The sequence below is a fragment of the Pleurodeles waltl genome, chromosome 10, assembly GCF_031143425.1.
Source record: "Pleurodeles waltl isolate 20211129_DDA chromosome 10, aPleWal1.hap1.20221129, whole genome shotgun sequence".
NCBI lineage: Eukaryota > Metazoa > Chordata > Amphibia > Caudata > Salamandridae > Pleurodeles > Pleurodeles waltl.
Genome location: NC_090449.1, coordinates 241224263 through 241247239, shown reverse-complemented (window position 1 = coordinate 241247239; position 22977 = coordinate 241224263). Strand labels below are relative to the sequence as shown.

The window sequence follows — 22977 nt, the reverse complement described above, 5'->3', positions numbered from 1 at the left end:
ACGCCGCCCAACTTCCAGAGGGGAAATCGATACTGCGCCTGCCGCGAGGAAGAAAATTCCATGCACAGTCCACCGGAACTAGGCACATCTGGACAACAAGCCCAGGATTCCACGCACAGACCCTGGGGCGTCTGAAAACCCCGCGACCCACAGAGGAGACCTGTCCGCGCGCTGGAAATCGACGCAACATCTTTCCCACGTGAAAAATAACTACGCAAGTCCGTGTGTTAAGGAGCGAAACCGACGCACACACCATTTTCCACGCATCTCCTCCTCTGCGGCCCTTTGCGGAGATTTTTCACTCCAAACCAGGTACTTTGTGCTTGAAAGAGACTTTCTTTGCTTTTTAAAGACTTAAGACACTTTATATCACTTTCCAGTGATATCTTTACAATCTCTTATTGCATCTTTTATCGTTTTGACCTGCAAATATCGAGATAAATATTATATATTTTTCTAAACACTGTGTGGTGTATTTTTATGGTGCTATATTGTGTTATTGTATGATTTATTGCACAAATACTCTACACATTGCCCTCTAAGTTAAGCCTGCCTGCTCAGTGCCAAGCTACCAGAGGGTGGGCACAGGATAATTTGGATTGTGTGTGACTAACCCTGACTAGAGTGAGGGTCCTTGCTTGGACAGGGGGTAACCTGACTGCCAACCAAAGACCCCATTTCTAACAGTAAAGCACCTTCAATCAAGGATTATGTAGTGAGGAGTCACTTTTCATTGAAAAATCAACAAAATTGGCTAGAGGAACGACAACAAGGATTTTTTAAGTGTAATAATTGCAAAGCTTGTGAGATTGGTAAATCAACAAAAGTGATTAAATTGCCTAATGAAGCTGAAATTCAAATAAGGCATAGAATTACCTGCAATACTAAATACACGGTTTATGTGATTGAATGCTACTGTGGTTTAAAATATGTTGGTAGTACTATTTGTATGCCTAAAAAAGAATTTTGGAACACATTAGAATGATTATACACAATTATCTTACCTATGCAGTAGCAAAACATTTATAAATGCATGAAATTAATAGTTGGAAAACTTTGAGGTACTATGGAATAGATCCCATTTCTAAACATGAAAGAGTAGGTGATAGAACAAGGAAGTTAAGACAGTTAGAATCAAGATATATTATTCAAATTAGAACAAAAATACCTTGTGGTTTGAATAATGACGAGGAACTTTTTGTACATTTATGAATTTTCTGCAAATTATAATTTGGCATTACATTGATACCTGTGAATATTTATTGGATTATTATAATGAGAGCATATATTTTAAAGATATTTCATATGAAGGTGAATTAGGTTTTGAAAAGGCAGAAATATGGAAGATACTTTAAATTAATCAAACAAATTTAATTTAAGAATTGATTTTTAATTTACAAATACATGGACTAGCAAACCATTCATGAGCATTTTCTATAGAACCTTGAAATGTACAGTTCTTTTCTTTCTAATTTATTATTAATTTAATTGTAAAAACAATTTGTGCCAATATGTTTTTTTATTTTGTTTAGAATTATATTGTGAGGCAATTCTTTAATTTTATTTTTGATTTATTTATATATAAAGTAATTAATTTTCCTTGTAATATACTACGAATTCCACAGTGCATTGCATTCGTAACATTGATGTGAATATAAAAATGGACAGAGAGAAAGGACTTGTTAACTTGGAAGAAGACGGCTTAGTCGAAACGCATCATTGTTTTCACTGAATAAACTGAAGAAATAAGTCTTAACAGAGTGCGTTGCCATAATCCTTTTGTTTCACACACATATATATATAATTCACCAAAAGTATTCACTGCACTCCATGAAGTTCCAATAGTGCCTATTTATTAATGCCAAAATAACAACCACCAACGCGTTTCAACTCCCCAAGGAGTCTTGTTCACAGTGAACGAGTCCCTTTTCCCTTTTGCTATTTATAGTGCTTCATTATTTGCAATGCATCCTGGATATTGTAGTTTCCAATTAAAAAACATTTTTATAATTTTCCTAATTTTAAATACAATTACTAAAAATAAATAAAATAAAAATACGAATAAACATAACAAATACATAAGGTAGTGCTGATAAATACCGCCTACCTCATAATATAATACTTGTTGCGTCTGCTCTCCTCTAGTGTGCCATTTCATTCAGTTTCTAATTCTTAACTTTATACTATTTATATGTACCACTGATCATTTACTATATTGTATTAAACAAAGAAGCTGTACATAAGTGACACAAATTTCCTTATAACATCTATTCCATTTTTCATATATATATTCAGAGATAGTATCACTATAGAGTTCCAGCATTTCTAACTAAAACATACCAATATGTCGTTGATGACCTTGAGAGATTTAGTAATTTATCTATTAAGTTCTACTCTCTCGATCCTAGGTAAACACATATAGATTTTCTCCAATGTAATACCTATCATTATTCGACTAGGATGTCATGTGCTTTTTTCATAGTATTTTGTCAGAGGCCTACCCGCATGAATGCCATTGTTGTCATATATTTAACCATTTATCAGAATCACAAATGTACATGTAATTCTTCGTCCATGTTCAATCCATAAGGCATCTTCGTGCGAAGCTGAATAATAAATATGCTCTCCATTGGTCTAAATTTCCGAATTCTATCTCCTCTCTCGTTTGTTTTCATTTGTGCTATACCTATAAATCGTAATGATCTTTAATCATTGGTATGCGAACTCGCAAAGTGTTTTGCCATTATATAGCTCATGTCTTTGTTGGTAATGGCTCTAGTGTGTTCTAAAATCCTTTTCTTTAAGGGACAGATTGTACTGCTAATGTATCTCAATCCACACTCACATTCAAGCATGTAAACGACATATTGGCTGTCGCAGTTGATTCTTTGTAAGATATTCATGGCCTTACCATTGTAATCAATGTAAGTTTTGGTATTTCTTGCAATTTGACACACTTTGCATTTATTGCATTTATAAAAGCCAGTTGTTTCATTCTTCAGCCAATTCCTTGTAGTTGGTGCTTCATAATGGCTTTTTACCAATATGTCCTGTAGTGAGCGCGATTTCCTATAGGATATTTGTGGAATTCCACCTATTCTTTTTGCCAGATCTCGATCACTCCTCAATATCTTCCAATGTTTTCTAAATATTGATTCCATTGCTTTGCTTTCTTTACTGAAAGTGAGAATTAGGCGGGGACAAGTTTCCTCCTTATCACTTCCTCTTTTTACACCTTGTCCATCAGTGTTTCCTGTCGAGGCATCCTCTTAGCCCTCTTCTCACTCAGATCATAGTTAGTTCTTAAATATCCACGGTGCAAGAATCGTTTCCGTACCATATTGAATTGATTCTCCATTTCTTTATCATTTGAACAGTTCCGTCTCATTCTTAGGAATTCGCCAAATGGAATACTCTTTATCAAGGATTTAGGATGAAAGCTACTCTCATGTAAAACACTGTTAGTGGAAGTCGCTTTCCTGAATACAGTTGTATTGATTTGATCATTATCTATGCATACCCTTATATCCAAAAAATCAATTTGTTTTTCATTGATGTCATAAGTGAAACTCAAACCATATTCATTTTCCTTCAAGATTTTAAAATATATTGCAAACTCCTCCTTGGTACCATTCCAAATCAGAAATAGATCGTCTATATAGCGTAGCCATAAAACTACTTTATCCAGATGTTCGGAATATCCATCCTGCCATGCTATTTCTCTCTCCCACCACCCCAAGGTTAGATTGGCATACTTGGAAACTTGGAGAGAGGGAGATTCCCATGGCCATACTGCGCACTTGTTTGTAGATGTTTTTATTGATTAGAAAGATATTGTTAGTTAAGCATAACTCCACCATCTCCACTAACATCTCTGAATGACTTTATTCTTCAACTTTTCTTTGTCGTAAAAAGAATTTTAATGCATTTAATCCAACTTCATGTCTGATTGATGTATATAATGACACTGCATCCACTGTCACTAATTTGTATCAGTGCCATTGAATGTTGTCTATTGTTCGTAAAAAGTCTCCTGTATCTTTGATATACGAACTGAAAGAGGAGACTAATGGAGCAATGTAATGATCAACATATTTAGATATATTTTCGAACAACAATCGAGATTGGTCCTCTCCGTCACTGGCACCGGCAGTGGAGTGCACCACCCAGCAACCTTTAGACCATCCTTGTTTGAAGATATATATATATATATATATATATATATATATATATATATACGTATATAGAGTTAGTAACATTTACCGACCACAGGCTAAGAGGCAAATCCTTGTGATAAGAGAAGTGCTTCTACAATGGAGGTCTTCGTGTAAAACAAATGAGTGTGGCGGAGGCTCAAAGTATTGTGAATGTAAATTCTAACCTCCCAGCAGATTTAGGGCCTCATTACGACTTAGACCGCTGAAGCCGCTGCAGCCAGCATACCGCCAGTGCTGGCGATATGCTAGTTGCCCTATAAGGAGGTTTCCGCTGGGCCAGCGGAAGAAAACAGCGTCTCCACCCACTGGCCCAGCGGAAAACTCCCCACAACATTGACAGCGGCAATGTTGTGGCACGTCGGGTGTGACAGCACCCGTCGCGCATTTCACCGCCCGTAATTCAGACAGTGAAATGCACGACCGGGCTGTCCATGGGGGACAGTGCACTGCCCATGCCAAGTGCGAGGGGCCCCATGGGGCCCCTGATGCCACCTTTCCGCCAGCCTTTTCATGGCGGTGAGACTGCTGTGCAAAGGCTGGCATAAAGGGGACTTGTAGCAGCGGTGCCCTGGCGGATTGCGACCGCTGAGACTGCCAGGCTGTCGACAGACGGCAACCTGGCGGTGCCGAGGGTCAGACCGTGGCCCATCTGCCATGTTCATAATAGGGCGGTCGGACCGCCCTGTCTGCGTTGGTCCGACTGCCATTACGAGTGTGGGGGTCTTGAGACCGCCACACCTGTAATGAGGGCCTCAGTGTGTGGGGGTGGTAACTGAATTCCAGAAAGTTAATAATAACCATAGGCGGAAGAATAAGCTATAGAAGGTTAGAGTGAAGCATGAGTTAATGTGAGTTATATACCATTAATAGAGGGCAGCCAGATTGCATAAAATGCACCTGCGCTGGAGGATTTTGCCTAGGGTCCAGAACTTATTGCATTATTGCTGGACACTTTTACAGTGACATTTGCACTGATGACCAGGGCAAAAAGTAACTTTTTACCAACCGTGTAGTGCAAAAACGACTTTGTGCACCAGTTGGTCATTGCATGTGTCTGTTCAAAATGAATGCAAAATTGCCTAGCCCTGTTGGAAATTAGGATGTGGCCAGCTAAATTCTCTGATTGGATGGTGGTTTGATTCGTATTTCTTGCTAAATTATGTTTGAATGTAAAAACTAAATAAAAAAGGGAGGCAATATCCAGGACTTGCTAAATCGAGTCCTCACCCAGTGTAGTAGTAGAGACCAGGCAGGCTCCACCCTTCTTTTGGTGAAAGCACTTTATTCTCAGATAGCTCAAAGTAGGAGACACGAAAAGGATGTTAAAAATGCCTGTGGTTGAACTCTGAAGGCTTCAACTTACTGATAGGCTACCTTGGCATTTTAAAAACTAGGGCAAGACGTATACAGATGGCTTAATGACTTCCGTGTCCTCAGGTCAACATGTTTCAGCTGGTTTTAATCGCCAACCAGGTCATCCAGCTTTCATCAGGACCATCCTGGTCCCAAAATGTTTAGATGTTATTCAATTCCTGTGGCTCGTTTACTAACATATAAACACATAAATAAGTCACTCATGCAACATACAGGATTGTGGATACCAGTTGATTTTTTAGAACCAGGAATTCGTCTCAGTTTTAAAAGGAGCTCCTCTTCAGCCCCATCTTTATTTTCAGGCAATCTAATCTTAGCATCCTACTTATGTAATGTTTGAATGTTGTACTTTATATATTGCAATGCATATTAAAGTGGAACTCTGTGAGCTTAAAATAATTGTTTCCTGCTTCACTTGTGACAGGTTATCGATGGTAACGTGATTACAGATAGGAGGACAGCTGCAGTGTCTGCGGTGGCAACCAAGGTATAGATTTTTCCAATCATTATAGACAGTAGACCACCCACCTTGGTGGTCAAACTCTTGGGATTCTCCTCTGAGATGTTTTCATCTTATTTATATGATACCAGGTTGTTTCTTGCTCTTGTTGTCCACGTTATACTTCTTCAATCGATCCCATGGTCACATAGCCCTCAGAGAATAACCACCAGTTTTGTTTTGCAGCACTATACAAAAAGCTTAAATAATAATAATACGAAACACTCAGCTGAATTGTCCGTGTCTGCCTTGTGCGTATAATCCCTATGCTTTACATAGGGGTGTCCAGTGTATGCGGGTGGATTGAATGGACTGCAGTTGCCAAGGCTGTTAGGCTGGTTCAGTGTGCTACCAAAAGCATTTTTGTTAGACATTTGGCAGCCTTTCAACTGTAACTCTATAACACAATGCAGTAAATGATGTCATCAGGCTGCACTTCTTGACCTGTTCCCCGCTAGATGTGAAAACAAAATGGCTGTATGCCAGCAGTATTCCAGAGTAAGCAACATACACTTTTAATTAAGTATTTTTAGGTTGTATACATGTATGTTCTTAGAAAATACAATATTAAGTAAAGTTTACAATGAAAGTCAAATCTACTATGAGCCCAAATCACTAAGGGCCTAGTCCTTGAGAAATAACATACGTGCAGAGATTGTACAACTACACACACTTATACTTCTTTACTTTTCAATTCACAAATATTTCCAGAGTTATGTATGCATCAAAAATAGGGCCACTCCTGGTATTGTCATGTGACATTTCTAGTTGGCTCCTATTTACTGTGTGTGGGAATCTACATAGAGTATATTTAGGCATAGGGCAAATGGAGCCAGCTGGGCAAATGCAGATTTTGTTTTTTCTTTTCGCTGCAAGGAAACGCGTGGGGGAAGCTCTTTCCCTACATGATCCATTCCCCTTCTTTTACTGCAAGGTGAGTTACTCCAGCCTTTGGCCAGAGTAAATTTCTGACTATTTCCATATTAATAAGAAAGGCGAATCCGAGTTTGTGAATGCACACAAATATGGGAAGCCGTTCATGTCAATAAATATAGCACACACCAGAATGAATGTAATATGTGTCAAAATAAATAATATACCTGGCCAAGTGAATGTGACTTGAGCCAAAACAAATATGAAACCTGGCTGAGTGAATCTACTCCTTAGCGATTAGTATGAATAACACACACTCCGAATTAAATGAGATATACTGAAATATATATAAATCATACTGAAAAAAATATGGCCCTCACTGTAAACAATATAGCAATCACTGAAACTAATTCAATATTCATCAAAAAGAATGAGACATTCTTGAAATGACTGGCATATGCCAAGAGGAATATGACATACTTTGAAATGAAAATGAATATGACAGATTGAAATGAATATAAGGTACTGAAATTAATATATTATAGCCTGAAAAGAATATAATGCACGATAAAAATAATATAACATACACTAAAATGAACATTACACATGTTGCAATGAATTTGAATTGCGTTGAAATTAATATTACCCAGATTTCAATGAATATGAGACATACAGAAATAAATAGGAGATCATTTAAATTGAAATGGCTTGTGCTGAGCCCCATTGAATTGAATTTGACATGCCTTCAAATGATTATGACCAAAATTGAAATTCTCATGATATTTGTCAAAATGAATCAAGAATGCATTGCAATGAATATGATACATATTCAAATTAATATGATATACATTCAAATGGATCTTAAAATTAATATTACAAGCGTTCTTATGAATATGACATCCATTGAAATAAATATAACATTGATTTAAAGGACTATAACAAATGTTAAAATGAATATGTGATGAGTTCAAATAAATATGTGCTTCACTGAAATTAATTTGACATGTTTTAAAATGAATAGGATTAACTTTTAAATGAACATGCCATTAATCAAAATGAATACAGCTTGCCTTGAAGTAATATGATACACATTGACATGCCTATGATATGTGTTACAATGGGTAGAATTAATGTTGAAATGAATATGATGTGTTAATATGAATTAGACATCCAATGAAAGGAATATGACACATGCTAAGATTAATATATGACATGCACGGAAATGAATATGAGCCACATTGAAATTAATTCAACATGTCTTAAAATGAATATGACCAGTGCTGAAATTAGAATGAAACTTGTCAAAATGAATATGTATGCTTCGAAATGAAAATGATACATATCAAAATGAATAATGCATACATTAAAATCAATATGACATATGTTTACATGGATATGCCAATGTTAAGATTATTATGACAGGTGTTAAGGTGAATATGACATCCATTGAAATTAATATGACACATGTTAAGATTAATATGAACCACTTTTAAATGAATATATCATCTGGTGAAATTAATATGGCTCACATCAAAATTAATATGACGTTCATTAACATAAATATGACACTTTTTGAAATGAATAGAAACTATATACGATAAATGTAGCAAGCTTTTAATAGAATAAAACCCATCAAAATGAACACAAAGCATGTTTAAATGATTGAGTCCCGTTTAAATGAATATGGCGTGCATTGAACATATGTTGATTTGCTTTCAAATTAATATTACATATCGAAATTAATAGTAAATATTTTGAAATTATATGATACAGACTGAAATAAATTAACTAAAATTAATATACCACACATTTAACAGAATATAAAACAAGGAACCAGCCTTTACGACGCATCCATTACATACATATTTTTACAATGCAGGTAAGTATTTCTTCATTTGTCACACAGTACTTTATCACGTGGGTAAGTATTTTTGTGAATAACTATTTTTTATGTGCGCGTACAGGTAAAGGGATGTAAGGGTGATTTTAGGGTTTAAAGGTGGATATAGGTAAAGGGAGGTAAGGATAATTTTTGAGTTTAGGGGTGAGTACAGGTAAAGGGAGGTAAGGGCAATTTTAAGGTTTATGAAGTGGTTTAGGGAGTGGCTGAAGGGAGGTAAGGAATAAAAAAAAGGAAAAGGAGGTTTCCCGTTAAAAAATAAAAAGACATGCATGATTTTATATATATATAAATATATATATATATATAAATATTTGTGTGTACACACAGACATATGTATATATCTTGTTTCAGGATTAGAGTGCCACATAAATTATGCAAAAACACAGGGAACTCTGGGTAGTTCCAAAGCTTAGGTGGAGAGCAGCTCCTTACCATGGAGCACCCTACAACACCACTGGCACTCTGAATCTGCTCACCTCAAATGTCCACTTTTCTAGCAAAGTTTTTAAGCATAGATTTGTACAGTTCCATCCACACCAACATAGAAAATGACAAAGGGGTTCATTTGACCCTGGTGGTACGAGACCGCCAGGACTAAAATGACGGAAGCACTGCCAACAGGCTGGTGGTGCTTCCTGGGGTATTACGACCGCGGCGGAAGCGCCGCGGTCGCACTGCCGGGGCCGGCGGTTTTCCGCCACATTTGCCCCGGCGGTGATAATCTGCCTGGGCAGCGCTGCTAGCAGCGCTGCCCAGGGGATTACGAGTCCCCGACCGCCAGCCTTTTTCTGGCGTTTGAACCGCCAGGAAAAGGCTGGCGGTACGGAGAGTCATGGGGCCCCTGGGGGTCCCATGCAGCTTTTCACTGTCTGCGACGCAGACAGTGAAAAGCGTGACAGGTGCAACTGCACCCGTCGCACGGCCGCAACACCGCCGGCCCCATGTTGCGGCCCACATCCCACGCTGGGCCGGTGGGCAGAAACTTGGTTTCCGCCCGCCAGCCTTGCGGGGATGTCAAAATGGGCACCGGGGGAGTGCGGCTGCATTGGCGGCCGCCTGGCGGTTACGACTTGGCTGGCGGCGCTTGCCGTCCGCCTATGTTGTAATGAGGCCCTAAGTCTTTTGATATTTTACAGCAACGTCTTTATGCATAGAATTAGCTAGTGCCATCCTCTCCGAGCTAAAATTCAACAAAATCCTTCTACCACTCCAGGCACTGTATCACAGCTTTGAAGTGGAAAAATATCATCCAAGCCGACCTAGAATTAATAAAAGCAGCCCCTGACACATGTTTTGCTCTAATTAAAACTCTCCAGAGAGGTACAGGACTCAGAGGAAGGCATAAAGAGTAAGTAGTGAGAGATGAGGAGTGCTGCATGAGGAGCAAGAGATGAGTGGTGAAAGATGGGAAGTGAGGGATGAGTGATTAGGAGTGAAGGTTGAGAAATGAAGACTGAAAAGTAGAAGCACTAAACCATAGCTAAAGGGTGAGGGAAAAGGAGTGAGTAATGAGGAGTAAGGGATGAGAGTGAAAGAGTGCGAAATGATGAGAGAGAGATTAAGAAAGAGGTGGGAAAGGTGATTAAGGGAGAAGGGATAATGAGTGAGGAGTGAAGGATGGAGAGTAAGAGAGGAGAAATGTAGGACAAGCAGTGAGCAAACATGGGTAAAGCATGAAGTGTGAGAATGATGCCCAAGGGTTGAGGCACGAGCAGTGAAAAATGTGAAGAGTGAGGGACAAGGAATATGGCATGAGAAGTAAGGAGTGAGGCGTGAGAAATGAGGTATGAGGAAGGAAAGATGAGACAGTGAAGTGAAAAATGAAATATGAGGGGTTATGGACAGAATGCAAGGAATGAAGAACAATGAGGAAAGAATGAGAATTGAGGAATGGGAGATGATGACTGAGGGATAAGAAATCTTAAGTAAGGGATAAACAATAGAGGTAAAAATGAAGAAGAATGTGGAGCAAAAATGAGGACTGCCTGATGAAGAGTGATCTATGAGGTGTGAGAGTAGAAGGGGGGGATAAGTGGTTAGGGGTGAGGAATTAGCATTGATAAATAAGAATTGAGTTGAGAATAAGGGTTAAGGAGGGAGGTTTGAAGAATGAGCTGTGATAAGAGGGTCAAGAGGGCAAAGGAAATTGAAGGTGAGAAATGAAAGATTGGTTATGCGGAACAACAGTCATAGGTGAGGAGTGAGGAATGACAGATAAGGATGAGGACTGAAGAATGAGAGGTGAGGACTGAGGAATGATGAGTGAGCAATGAGGATGTCTTAAAAGGGAGTAGATACTGCACGTTTGAAGGATGAAGAATGGGGCATGTTGGATAAGGAGTGAAAGGTCAGAAGTAAGGAATAAGAGATGAAGTGTGAGGTCTCAAGGTTGATTGGCAAGGCTATAATGAGGGATGTAGAATGAAGGAGCAGTGAGGGGTGAGAAGTGAGAAATATCAGGTGAAGATTGAGATCTGTGTGCTGTGGAGGGAGGGATGAGGATATCCTAACATGGTCAGGGTGGTGAACATTTTAGGAAACATCTTTTGTACAGTTCCCTTGTCACTGCTGAAGTGAGGGAGAGTGTGCAGTGATAGATGAGGGATGTCAAATAAGAATTCAAGGGTGAAGAATGTGGAATGAGGAAAGAAGAGTGAGGAAGGTGGGTGAGATAGTGAAGAATTACACAAGAGGAATAAAGGATGAGGTTTGAGTGGTGAGGATCAGGAGTGAGGGAGGAGAGAAGGTGAGCGAGGGATGTGAGAAAGGATGAGAAGTGAGGGTTGAGCGAGACATGAGGAAGGAGTGATTAATAGTGAGGGATTAGGGATGACAAATGAGAAACAATAGAATAGGAGTTAGATCTCAGGGCTGAGCATTGAGGAGTGAGGGATGATAATGAGGAATGAGGGTTTAATAAAAAAGGATGAGAAGAGAAGAAAGAGGAGTGAAGTCTATAGGGTATGAGTGAGGAATGAGAGATGAGGCCCAAGATGTAAGAGGATGGCATGTCTTACAATGTACTGTGTGACACACATTTTAAGCTATTATCATTGTCTATTTCACTTATTTCTCAGAGGGGGATGTATGAGCAGTGAGTGATGAGGAAAGAAGAATAGGGAGAGGTGAGGAATGAAGTGTGGCAAATAAGTGATGTAGAGTGAGTAGAAATGAGTGGGAGATAAAGGGTTGTAATAAGGGAGGAAGGGTGTGGAGGGACAACTGAGGTGTAAGGGATGAAACGTAAGAAGTAGATTGATTGATGGAGAGTGACGGATGTGAAGTGATTACTAAAAATCAAAAGCGAGAGCTGACATGTATGGGGAATAGAGGATGGCTGATGGATGGTGAGGGGTGAGGAGTGAGGATAGAGGAAGAAGTAGGGCATAGAGGGCCTCCTTTATATTTTGTCAGTCGGCCTGTCCTCCACCAGGGTGATGGAGTAAATTACCACGTTGCCCTGACGGAGATGCCCACCGTCAAATTTTGAAATGTCTGTTGGCCTGATGGACATTTCAAGTATTCACAGGTACCATTGTTCCCTCTGCACCTAAACCTTTAACAAGGCCCTAAGCATGATAGAAGAGAAGTGAAGAATTAGGAGTGAAGAAGAAGGGAAGGGCTGAGGAATGAAAAGAAAGTCATGAGTGAGTTGTGATGAGTAATGGATAAGGACTGATGAGAAGGTTGACGAGTAAGAGGGTATTCATGAGGAGTAAAGGATGTGGAGAGGCGTGTGTCGTGTGTGGAGCGGGGTTCGCATACTCACAGTGAAGACCTGGTTGTATGATATGATATACTGCAACAAACTAACTAGAACTCTACAATTCCACCATTTCCAAGGCTCTGGGGTCCAGAAACATCTGGGCCCATTCCAAGAATACCTGTTAACTCATATCAAGGGCATCAAAATTGGTTAAAGCTTGGGCCAACCATGCAGAATGGGGTAGGGATGAGCGAATGAAGGAAATGTGTATACAAACTAGTTACCGGACAAGAGCTACAAATGTAATGGTACCTAAAGCACCCTTATGGCCCGATTTCAGCTGTGGTTAATGCTACTGTACTTTGGAGGTTCCATTCTGATGTGTGGAAAGGATTTCTGGGACAAGGCAGACACTGCTGGACTATTGAGGTATTATATGCAGGGCCACTGGAATTATGTGGTAGAGGAAGACCAAACTGTGCGGCAGGGATAACTAAATTATGCAGCAAGAAAAGCCAAATTATGTGGCATAATACAGCACATTTTGTGATAGTACTGCTGCATTATTTTGTCATTTATACCCATGTTACTGTCCTCCAGGACCACGTCCAGCCTTCTGCAAATTGATTGCTGAATTCATTACCCCCTCACCATAGACTCCAACAACTACACTTTCCTTGGTGACCTCAGCTTCCATTTCGATGACCATAATGACATCAACACTACCAACCCCCTCAACAGTATGAACAATATCAGACTCACTCAACTCGTCCACAACCTCATGTACACCACAGGTCACAAACTGGACTCCCATCTTCACCTCTAGCGACTGCATCAGGTCACACCACAAAATTCACCAGGGCTGACCACTCCATTGTTCACTTCAAAATCACCAGCTTACAGACCTCTTCACCCAGTCTGCCCAATAACCCCACCATAGCTGAGGCAATTCTCAAAGGACACATGGATCAAAGCCCTCAACACCACCCACCCTAACTCCTCCAATAACCTAAACCAGAATGTCAGAAACTTCAACAACTGGATCTCCAGCTGCACAGATAGTGTCACTCCCATCGGCAACAACACCCACAGAAGGTCCACCAAGCAGGTTAGCTGGTAAACTGAAGACCTCAGAACCACTATACAACACTGTAAACAACTCTCAAGGAGATGGCGCACCAGCAAGGACATGACCGACAAGACTGCCTGCAGGACAGCCTTCAAATTCTAACACAGACAGTTGAGAGAATCAAAGAAAAAGGCCTTAGCCTCACACATCAAATCAAGCTCCAATAGCTTCAGCATCATCAAAGAATTCTTCAACCCCTCAGCCACAACAAACAACATTACCCCCTCACAGGAACTCTGTAACAACCTTGCAAACGTCTTTCACAACAAGATCACCAACCTCTATAGAAACTTCCAACCCAAGCTCAAGGCCACCAACTTCTTCAAGCAACACAACGACCCTGCTGCTACCACAGATATTTGACTAACGGGATGGAGCCAACTTGCCCCACAGGACACCGCCTCCATCATGAACTCGGTCCACTCAGGGGCCCCATCTGACCCATGCCCTCACCACATCTTCACCACGTACTCACCACCTTGTTTAACACCTCAATTGCCACAGCCTCCTTCACCGAAGACTGGAAACATGCAGAAGTCAATGCCCTACTAAAGGTATCATCAGCAGACCCCATGGAACTCAACAACTACCTACTGATCTCCTTGCTCCCATATCCGCAGCCAAGGTATTAGAAAAAACCACAACCAAAAGTGCTCCTCACATCTGGAACGGAACCTCCTTCTCAACTCCTCCCAATCCAGATTCTGCAGCAACCACAGCACCGAGACAGCATCATTGCAGCTACAGACGACATCCAAGCCCTACTTTACTGAGGAGGGACTGTGAGTCTAATCCTCCTAGGCCTCTCAGCAGTCTTTAATATGGTCTCCCATCTCGCATTCATCACAAGGCTGTACAACATAGGCTTTCAAGGAACTGCTCTCTAACGACTCGCCTCTCCTCACCGGAAGAATGCAAAAAGCCTGCCTTCCCTTTTTCACCTCTGAACCTAAGGAAATCATCTGTGAAGTACCCCAAAGATCCTTACTCAACCCCAACCTCTTCAACACGTATATGACACCTCTGGCCAGCATAGCCAAAATCCATGGACTTAACATCATATCCTATCCTGACGACACACTACCCATCCTCTCCCTCTCCAAAGACACCACCATCACCAAGACCAAATTCCACAACTGCATGACAGACATCGCCAACTGGATGAAGGACAACTGTCTGAAGCTCAACACAGACAAGACAGAGGTATGGATTTCTGGAAACAAAAGTTCCCCATGGGATGCATCCTGGTGGCCCTCAGAACTCTGACCTATTCTTACCCCCACTAAACATTGTAGGAACCTAGGCATCATTCTGAACAACAAGCTAACCATGATGGCGTTAACTCTGTCTCCTCCTCCTACATCTTTATCCTCCGCATTCAAAGTAAGATATTCAAATTGCTACCTCAAAGCTCAAGATGCACCATCACTCAGGCCCTCATCTCCAGCTGCCTGGACTATGACAACCTTCTCTATACAGGGAGCACAGCTCACCTTCGATGCAGCCAGACTTGTCCTGGATCTCCCTAGATGAGCCCACATCACTCCCTACCTCAGGTATTCCACTGGCTCCCTCTACAGAAAAGATTAAAGATCAAGCTTCTGACCCATGCCTACAAGGCCCTACACAACTGCAGACCTGCCTACTTGAACCACCACCTGAAATTCCAACAGTCCACCTGACACCTCCGCTCTGCATTTGTTTCTCCAACCCTCACCCCTTGGATCCAACATAACAATTGTGGAGGTCGCACCTTCTCATACTTAGCAGTTAAGCCATGGAACGAGCTACCCTTTCATCCGTCTCTTCCAGAGTTCTGAAAGTCCGTGTTGACCTGGCTAATCAATGATTAATTGGACCCCGCCGGCACCTGGATACCATCACTGGTGACAAGTAGTGTGCTACAAATCTACTGATTTATTGAATGAATGATTGTCTGTGAATATAGTTCATCTTATTAGTACCAACTGAATGCCAAATGCATCAACAAGCAAATGAAAGAGGACCAAATAACTTTTTTCGAACAGCCTTGTAGCGTGCAGGACCACGTTTTGCCATTTTTTTCATATGTTTTGATGCGTTAGAGATAGAAACAACATTTGTTGTTGTTAAAACCTGCAGATTATGTAGTAGATAGTGGATTATGTGGCAAAAGCGGCAAACCCATAAATATGGAAAAAATGCAGTCGCTGCAGAATCACATATTTCCAGTAGCCCTAATTATACGATATGTTGTTCCATGTGCGTACTGTACTGTGATCTAGAGCTGGAAAGTGTACTGTTTTGTATTGAGCTAGTATAACATAAAGAATAATTTGATACATTTTTAAAACAAGGAACATTAGAGTATGATTTAAACTCAACAAATCTTGGGATGGGTAGAAATAATAGTGAGGTAAATAACAATGTGCTTGAAATGAATTTGTGCACCACTGAAATTGGATATGACTCTTATTGCGGTACACAAAATATTGACTGAACTGGATAAGGATATGAATGAAATGGATATGGTGAATTCTGTGTGGAACACACACTGAAAAGCACATAACAAAGACATCCGATAACAGTGAAGTTCAATGCAAGTTGCAGAGCCCATATTGGAAAGTGACTAGGGGGGCCTCCAGTGGCTCTGCAAGAGGAAGAGTTGTGGGCAGGAGCACTTTTGAGGCTGGAGCGGGGCTGGTATATGAGGAAGTGAGGCCCTGGAGTGCCTCGTCACAACAAGTAAGACTGCATCGAGCAACCGGATGGAGAGTAGGCTGAACTCCGGATTATGTATGCTGTGCTTTAAAAAAGATATTTTTGTAAAGCGCACATTCTGATCTCAGATGCTTAAAGGTGCTCTTCTATGTACTATAGGGTGCATTATAAACACATAAGAGTGCCTAAATCTTTTTTGTACAGTGCACATTTTGAGATCACATTGCAGGATGGGTTAATTTGTCCCTTGTTTGTGCTTCATTTTTGTCCTTGTCTCTGTCCCGTTTTCCCTTGTTTCATGCCTCTCTGTGCCTGTTTTTTTCTCCTTTCAACCTTTGTTTATGCTTCTCTGCACTTCGTTTTAGGCCCTTGCTTGGCCCTCTGTGTGTGTTGTTTTTGCCCTTGTCTGTACCCCATTTTCTCTGCTTTCTGACTCGATTGTGCCTCGTTGTGCTTCATTTTTGTCCTTATCTTTGCCTGTTTTCTGCTTGTTTCTACTTTTGCTCCACTTTGTGCTTTGCTTTTGTCCTTGTTTGTGACATTTTCTGCTAATTTCTGCCTGTGTTAGTCTCTTCATCCTTTGTTTTTGCTATTATCTGTTTTTTTCCTGCTTGTTTCTCCTTGTTTTGTGACTCTTCTGTGCCACGTTTTCTGCTCTTTTTGCCCTAGTTTGGTTCCTCTTTGTGCCCATTTCGTTCTCATTTCAACCTTTGTCTGTGCCTCTGTATGCTTAGTTTAATCCGTGTTTGTCTCTGTATGCTTTTGTTTTTGCCCTTGTCTGTGCCCCATTTTCTACTTGTGTTTGTGGCTTTTTGTGCTGTGTTTTTCCCTTGTCTGTGCCCCATTTTCAGCTTGTTTTCCCCTGGTTTTGTGTGCCTCCTAAGGGGCAAAATGGCTCCACTCGGTTAGTAATATATCTTTGGTAGTAGCAGGGTTGTTATGTTGCTTGAAGACATCAGTGGCCTTTAGCTTTGGTTTGAAGTTTCTGTAGATGTTAGCGATCTTGTCATGGAAAAAGATTTCAAGGTTATTGTAGAGTTCCTGTGAGGGGGTAATGTTGTTTGTTGTTGCTGAGGGGTTGGAGAATTATTTGACGATGTTGAAGAGTACTTTCTGTTATTGGAGCTTGAATCGATGCGTGAGGCTGATATATTTCCAATTCAAAGTTGTGATACAGCGCCCGGAGTGGTAAAAGACTTTTGTAATCTTTTAGCTGGGCATGGATGGAACTAGCTAATCGTATGCTTCAAGACTTTGCTGTAAAAATGGCAAACAAATTACTGCCTGATGGAGATCTTGGATAGGATTTATATTTCGGCGGATGGGCTATCCATCACCGTTGTCATGGAGCAAGTCGCTCATCAAGATTTCCATCAGGCCCTTTGTCACTTTTTAGCTTGCCATGTATTGAAATGTACAAACCATATGCTTAAAAACTTTGCTAGAAAATAAATGTTTGAGGTGATCAGATTCGGAGTGCTGTGGTGTTGTAGGGTGCTCCATAGAAAGGAGCTGCTCTTCTCCTAAACTTGAGAACTCGTCAGAGCTTCTTTTTTTGCATAATTTATGCGGCACGGTAATCATGAAAAAATAAAGATATGTATCAATATATGTGTGCACACACACACACATATATATGTATATATATATATATGTATATATATATATATATATATATATATATATATATGGATATACATATACACATTTCTGCACATATATATGTGTATGTGTCTTTTTATTTTTTTTATTTCTTACCTCCTTTTACCTCTACCCTCTTCGTAAACCCTTAAATCACCCTTACCTTCCTTAACCCGTACCCACCCGTAAACTCAAAAATTATCCTTACATTTCTTTACCTCTACCCACCTTTAAACCCTAAAATCATCCTTACCTTCCTTCACCTCTATGCGCACAAAAAGTATTATATTATTTACAAACATTCTTACCTGCGTGATAAATTATCACATGACAAGTGTAGAAATACTTACCTGTGTAAATAGAGGCATGTGACGGATGCATGGTAAAGACTGGTTCCTTTTTTATATTCTGTTAAATGTGTGTATATTATTTTAGTTAATTCATTTTTGGCCATATCATATCCTTTCAGAATATGCAATATTAATTTCAATATGTGATATTAATTTTAATGCAACTCGACATAAGTTCTATGTAAGTCATAGTAATTTAAACAGGGGCCATATTCATTTAAACTTTGCTTGTGATCATTCCGGTATATGCTTTGTTAATTTCAAAGCATGCTACATTTATGTCACATAGATTCATATTCATTTAAAAAAGTGTCATATTCGTATTAATGAATGTCATACTAATTTTGATGTGGGCCAAAAATAATTTCACCAGCTGTCATATTCATTTCAAAGTTGTCCATATTCATCTTAACATGTGTCATAGTCCTTTAAATGAATGCCATATTCATTTCAGTGGATGTCATATTCACCTTAACACCTGCGATAACAAGTTTAACAGGGGTCATATCCATTTCAACATAGGTCATATTCATTTCAATATATGCAATGCTAATTTTGATGTTTAACATATTATTTCAGGTCATAACATATTAATTTTGACATGTTTCATTTTAATTTCAGCATTGCTCATATTTAGTGTAAGGCGTGTTGAATTAATTTCAGTGGGTCTTATATTCATTTCAATACATATTGATCTTAGCATGTTTCATATTCCTTTCAATTGGTGTTCCATTCTTAATACATCATATTAATTTAAACATGAATTATATCCATTGCAACATGTATCGTAAGCATGTCAATGTGTATCATATTATTTCAATGCAAGCTGTATTAATTTTGATACATGTCATGTTCATTTCAACTCATGTCATATTCATTTTAGCATGTGTTATATTCCTTTCAATCAATGTTATATTTAGGGCCAGATGTAGGTAGGGAAAAATTAGCGAGTCGGAAATTGCGAGTCGTTGCGGCTCGCAATTTCCGACTCGCTAAATGTAATGCAAGTAGAAAAAGTGACGACAATTTGCGACTCGCAAATGAAGTCGCACCGCAGATAGCGAGGTCGCATTTTGCGACCGCGCAAAAAACGGACGCGCAATTTGCGAGTGGGTGTCGCAAATTGCGACTGTGCCGCAAATTGAATGCAGGTGCTGCAGAACACTCTGGAAAACACTTCCTGGCACATGATGATGACATCACAGCCAGGAAGTTTACAAATACACCTGGGAGGAGGGAGGACCACACCCATTTCAACAGCAGAACTGCAAACAGACAGAACAGCAGCTACCATGGCAGAGACACCAAGGAAGCGAAAACTCAAGTTTGCAGAGAAAGAGCTGGAGGTGTTGACCGAGGAGTGTTATCAGCACCATGACCTACTGTTTGGAAGGGCAGCCCTCACCATGCCAGATTTGGAGAAAAAAAGACTATGGATGGACATCCAAGAAAAAGTGAGCTCCCTGGGTGTCAGCCACCGGAGTATTGAAGAACTCAAGAAAAGGTGGTACGACCTGCGCTCCCGGACCAAGGAGAGGGTGGCAGAGCGGATCCGGGAGATGAGGGGCACCGGAGGGGGACCGTCATTACCACCACCCACACCCCTGGAGGAAAGGGTAGAGGAGACCCTTGAGCCTGAGGCAGTATGGGCGATTGGAGAGCTGGACACATCTGAGCCAGGACCATCAACCGGTGAGTACCATGAGACATGCATGTACCCTCATTAATGCATACCCCCACCCACCTTGTACACAGGAACATGCACAACCAAAATAACTAAATTTCAGAGTAGCAATCACCAGAATGGTGAATTATGGGCAATGTAGTCAAGTAGGCAGTTTATAGGCAACAGTTTATTAGGAAGTTGATAACAGATGGTAGATACTGACAGTGTGTTCCCTATGTCCCACAGGTCTCCCGCAAGACACCCCCACCAGCCAAAGCAGCCAGGGGCCACTCTTCAGCCAATAGCCAACAGAGGGATCAGGACCAGCCACCACTGCAACCTGCACCACCAACATCCTGTCCCCTCACGAGACACCAGTTGGCATATTGGTGTGTGAGCCTGCACCAGGTCCCAGCCACAGTGCCACGGTAGACGTCACAGAGCCTCCACCGCGTTGCAGGCGACGTGGAAATTCAACATCACAGCGGCAGGCAGAGTCAGGGGATGCCTCCATTTCACGTACTGAGGCCGCACTCCTACGGGGTCAGCGCCTGCAGACACAAGAGATCAGGAGGATTACAGGGGCATTGCGGTGCATTGAGCGCAATCAAGGCAACAGCATGCAGCTTGTACATACAGAGTTGCAACAAATAAATACACACATGGGCGACCTTGCACTCTCCATGCGTCAACTTGTGGCTGGACTGCTAACGCAGACAGAGAGTGCACAGCGTCGGGACAGGCAGCTACTGAACCGCCTGGACAGAATGTCATCATCCATTGTAAGGCTGGCCGTGAACACCACTGGTCTTTCTAGGCGCACGGTCAGCCTCCAAGTTGACATGGGCCACTTTGCCAGTGACGTGGCACGTGGACTGGGCCGTCTCAGCCATGCTGTTGACTTAATGGAGGCACGGCAGGTGGCCAGGGGCGCAGGCGACACGCCGCAAGATAGCGAGGAGGGCTCCACCGTCAGCAGTGTCTCTGCCGGTGACACCAGGGTGCTGCGCAGTGGAAGTGCAAGGCAGGGCACTGCTGACCCCCCAAGTACCAGCCATGCTGGCCGAGGCCGGCGTAGAGTTTGAGCTCCACACAGTCCTGGGGTTGGGGCACATGAAGTCAATGTGTCCCATGCCAGGTGGACTTTTACAGCCCCTGAACTGTTCAAAATGTATATAGTTTATTTTGTTTGCACTAATTAAAACACTTGTTCTTTCCACTTAACACATGGACTCTTTTAGTGTGACATTAGTGAGCATGGTAACAGTTAGCACGTACCTTCCAAAGTATTGGTTTGCAATGTGTTCCCGTCTCAATCTGCCTTGATTTGCAATGCTTCTATCCCCATGATGGTGATGTGGTAGCTCTTGCTCGTCATCCTCCGAATCTGGGTCTTCAGGGGTGAGAGGTAGCCCACGTCTGGTGGCAATGTTGTGCAGTATAGCGCATGCGACAACAATCTTGAAAGCTGTTATTGGGGTATACTGGAGGGCACCTCCGCTTCTGTGGAGGCATCTGAATCTTGCTTTCAGCAGTCCAAAGGTCCGTTCAATAATATTACTGGTCCTCTTATGTGCACTATTGCATCGCCTCTCTGTCTCATTGCTGGGTGTTAAGTACGGGGTAAGTATCCATGGTCGGAGTACATATGCACTGTCACCTGTTTGGCAAAAAATGTACAATGTTAGCAGGGCATGGATGGTTTCCACATTGGCCTTTGTGAATGTCTTCAAGGTGTTTTCAGCTATACCTAGGAGGTATCCGTCTCCAAACTCCCCACGTTCTAGGCGTTGGTGTATCCCACTGTGCCTGAAAATGTGGGAGTCATGAGTACTCCCTGGAAATTTGGCAACCATGTCAGTGATGACATAATGGGCGTCACATACCACCTGGATGTTGATTGAGTGGGTACACTTTCTATTGCGGAACAGATATTCCAGATTTGCAGGAGGGCATATTTGTATATGTGTCCCGTCTACACACCCTATGACATGGGGGAAGTTGGCAATCCTGTAGAATTCCAACTTGGTGCTGTTGATTTCTGCCTCATTCCTGGGTATGTATATGTATCTGGACATGTGTGTGAGTAAGGCGTCTAGGAATGCCCTAAAGAACCGTGACAGTGCACTTTGGGATACCCCACCTGCCACAGCAATGACCCCCTGATAGCTGCCCGAGGCCAAGAGGTGCAGTGAGCATAGCACTTGCACATGAGTAGAGATGGCGCAGCCGCGCACAGTCTGGCGTTGTAGCTGTGGATTGAGTAAATCTATTAAATCTAGTATTGCTGCACTGCTGAGTCTATATTTGTCATAAATCTCCTCCTTAGTTTGTTGGAAAAGTGTCTTCCTGGTTCTGTATATCTTCTCCTGTCTCTGGCTCCTCCTCCTCCTCTGCTGTGCGGCGTGGGCTCTCCTCCTCATTCCTATCACATATATCTCCGCCATCTTGAGTAACCCAGATGCCTTCTGGGTCTCCTTTTATACTTTGGTAATGGTTACCACCTGCTCTGAGTTAGTGGTAAATTGGAAGTGCAAAATGGGCTTTTTGCGACTAGTCGCAATTTGCGAGTTGCTATTGCATATGGTTTGCGACTCGCAAATTGCGACTTCCTATTTGCAGGTCGCAAAATGGGGTCGCAAATTTTGCGAGTCGGTAATGGCTCGCGTCGCATTTTGCAAGTCGGAAATGGGATTTTTGCATCCCATTTCCGATTTTGCCGGGTCGCAAATTGCGATTCGGGCCATTTGCGACTCGCAAAAGTTTCCTACATCTGGCCCTTACTTCAATGGATGTCATATTCATATTAATACTTGTCATATTCATTTTAAGCTGCAACCTATCCATTTTAACAAATAGCATAACCATTTGAATATGTATTATATTAATTACAATGCATGCCATATTTATTTTGAAAAA

General features: G+C 41.4%; 1 protein-coding gene across 1 annotated transcript in view; it reads left to right on the top strand.

Moving 5' to 3' along the window:
- CRYM (crystallin mu) overlaps positions 1-22977 on the top strand; it is a 204087-nt gene that overhangs the window by 89338 nt on the left and 91772 nt on the right. The window contains exon 3 of the mRNA XM_069210290.1: positions 6016-6078. Coding sequence (XP_069066391.1) covers positions 6016-6078 — 63 coding nt within the window. The remainder of the gene's footprint in view (positions 1-6015; positions 6079-22977) is intronic.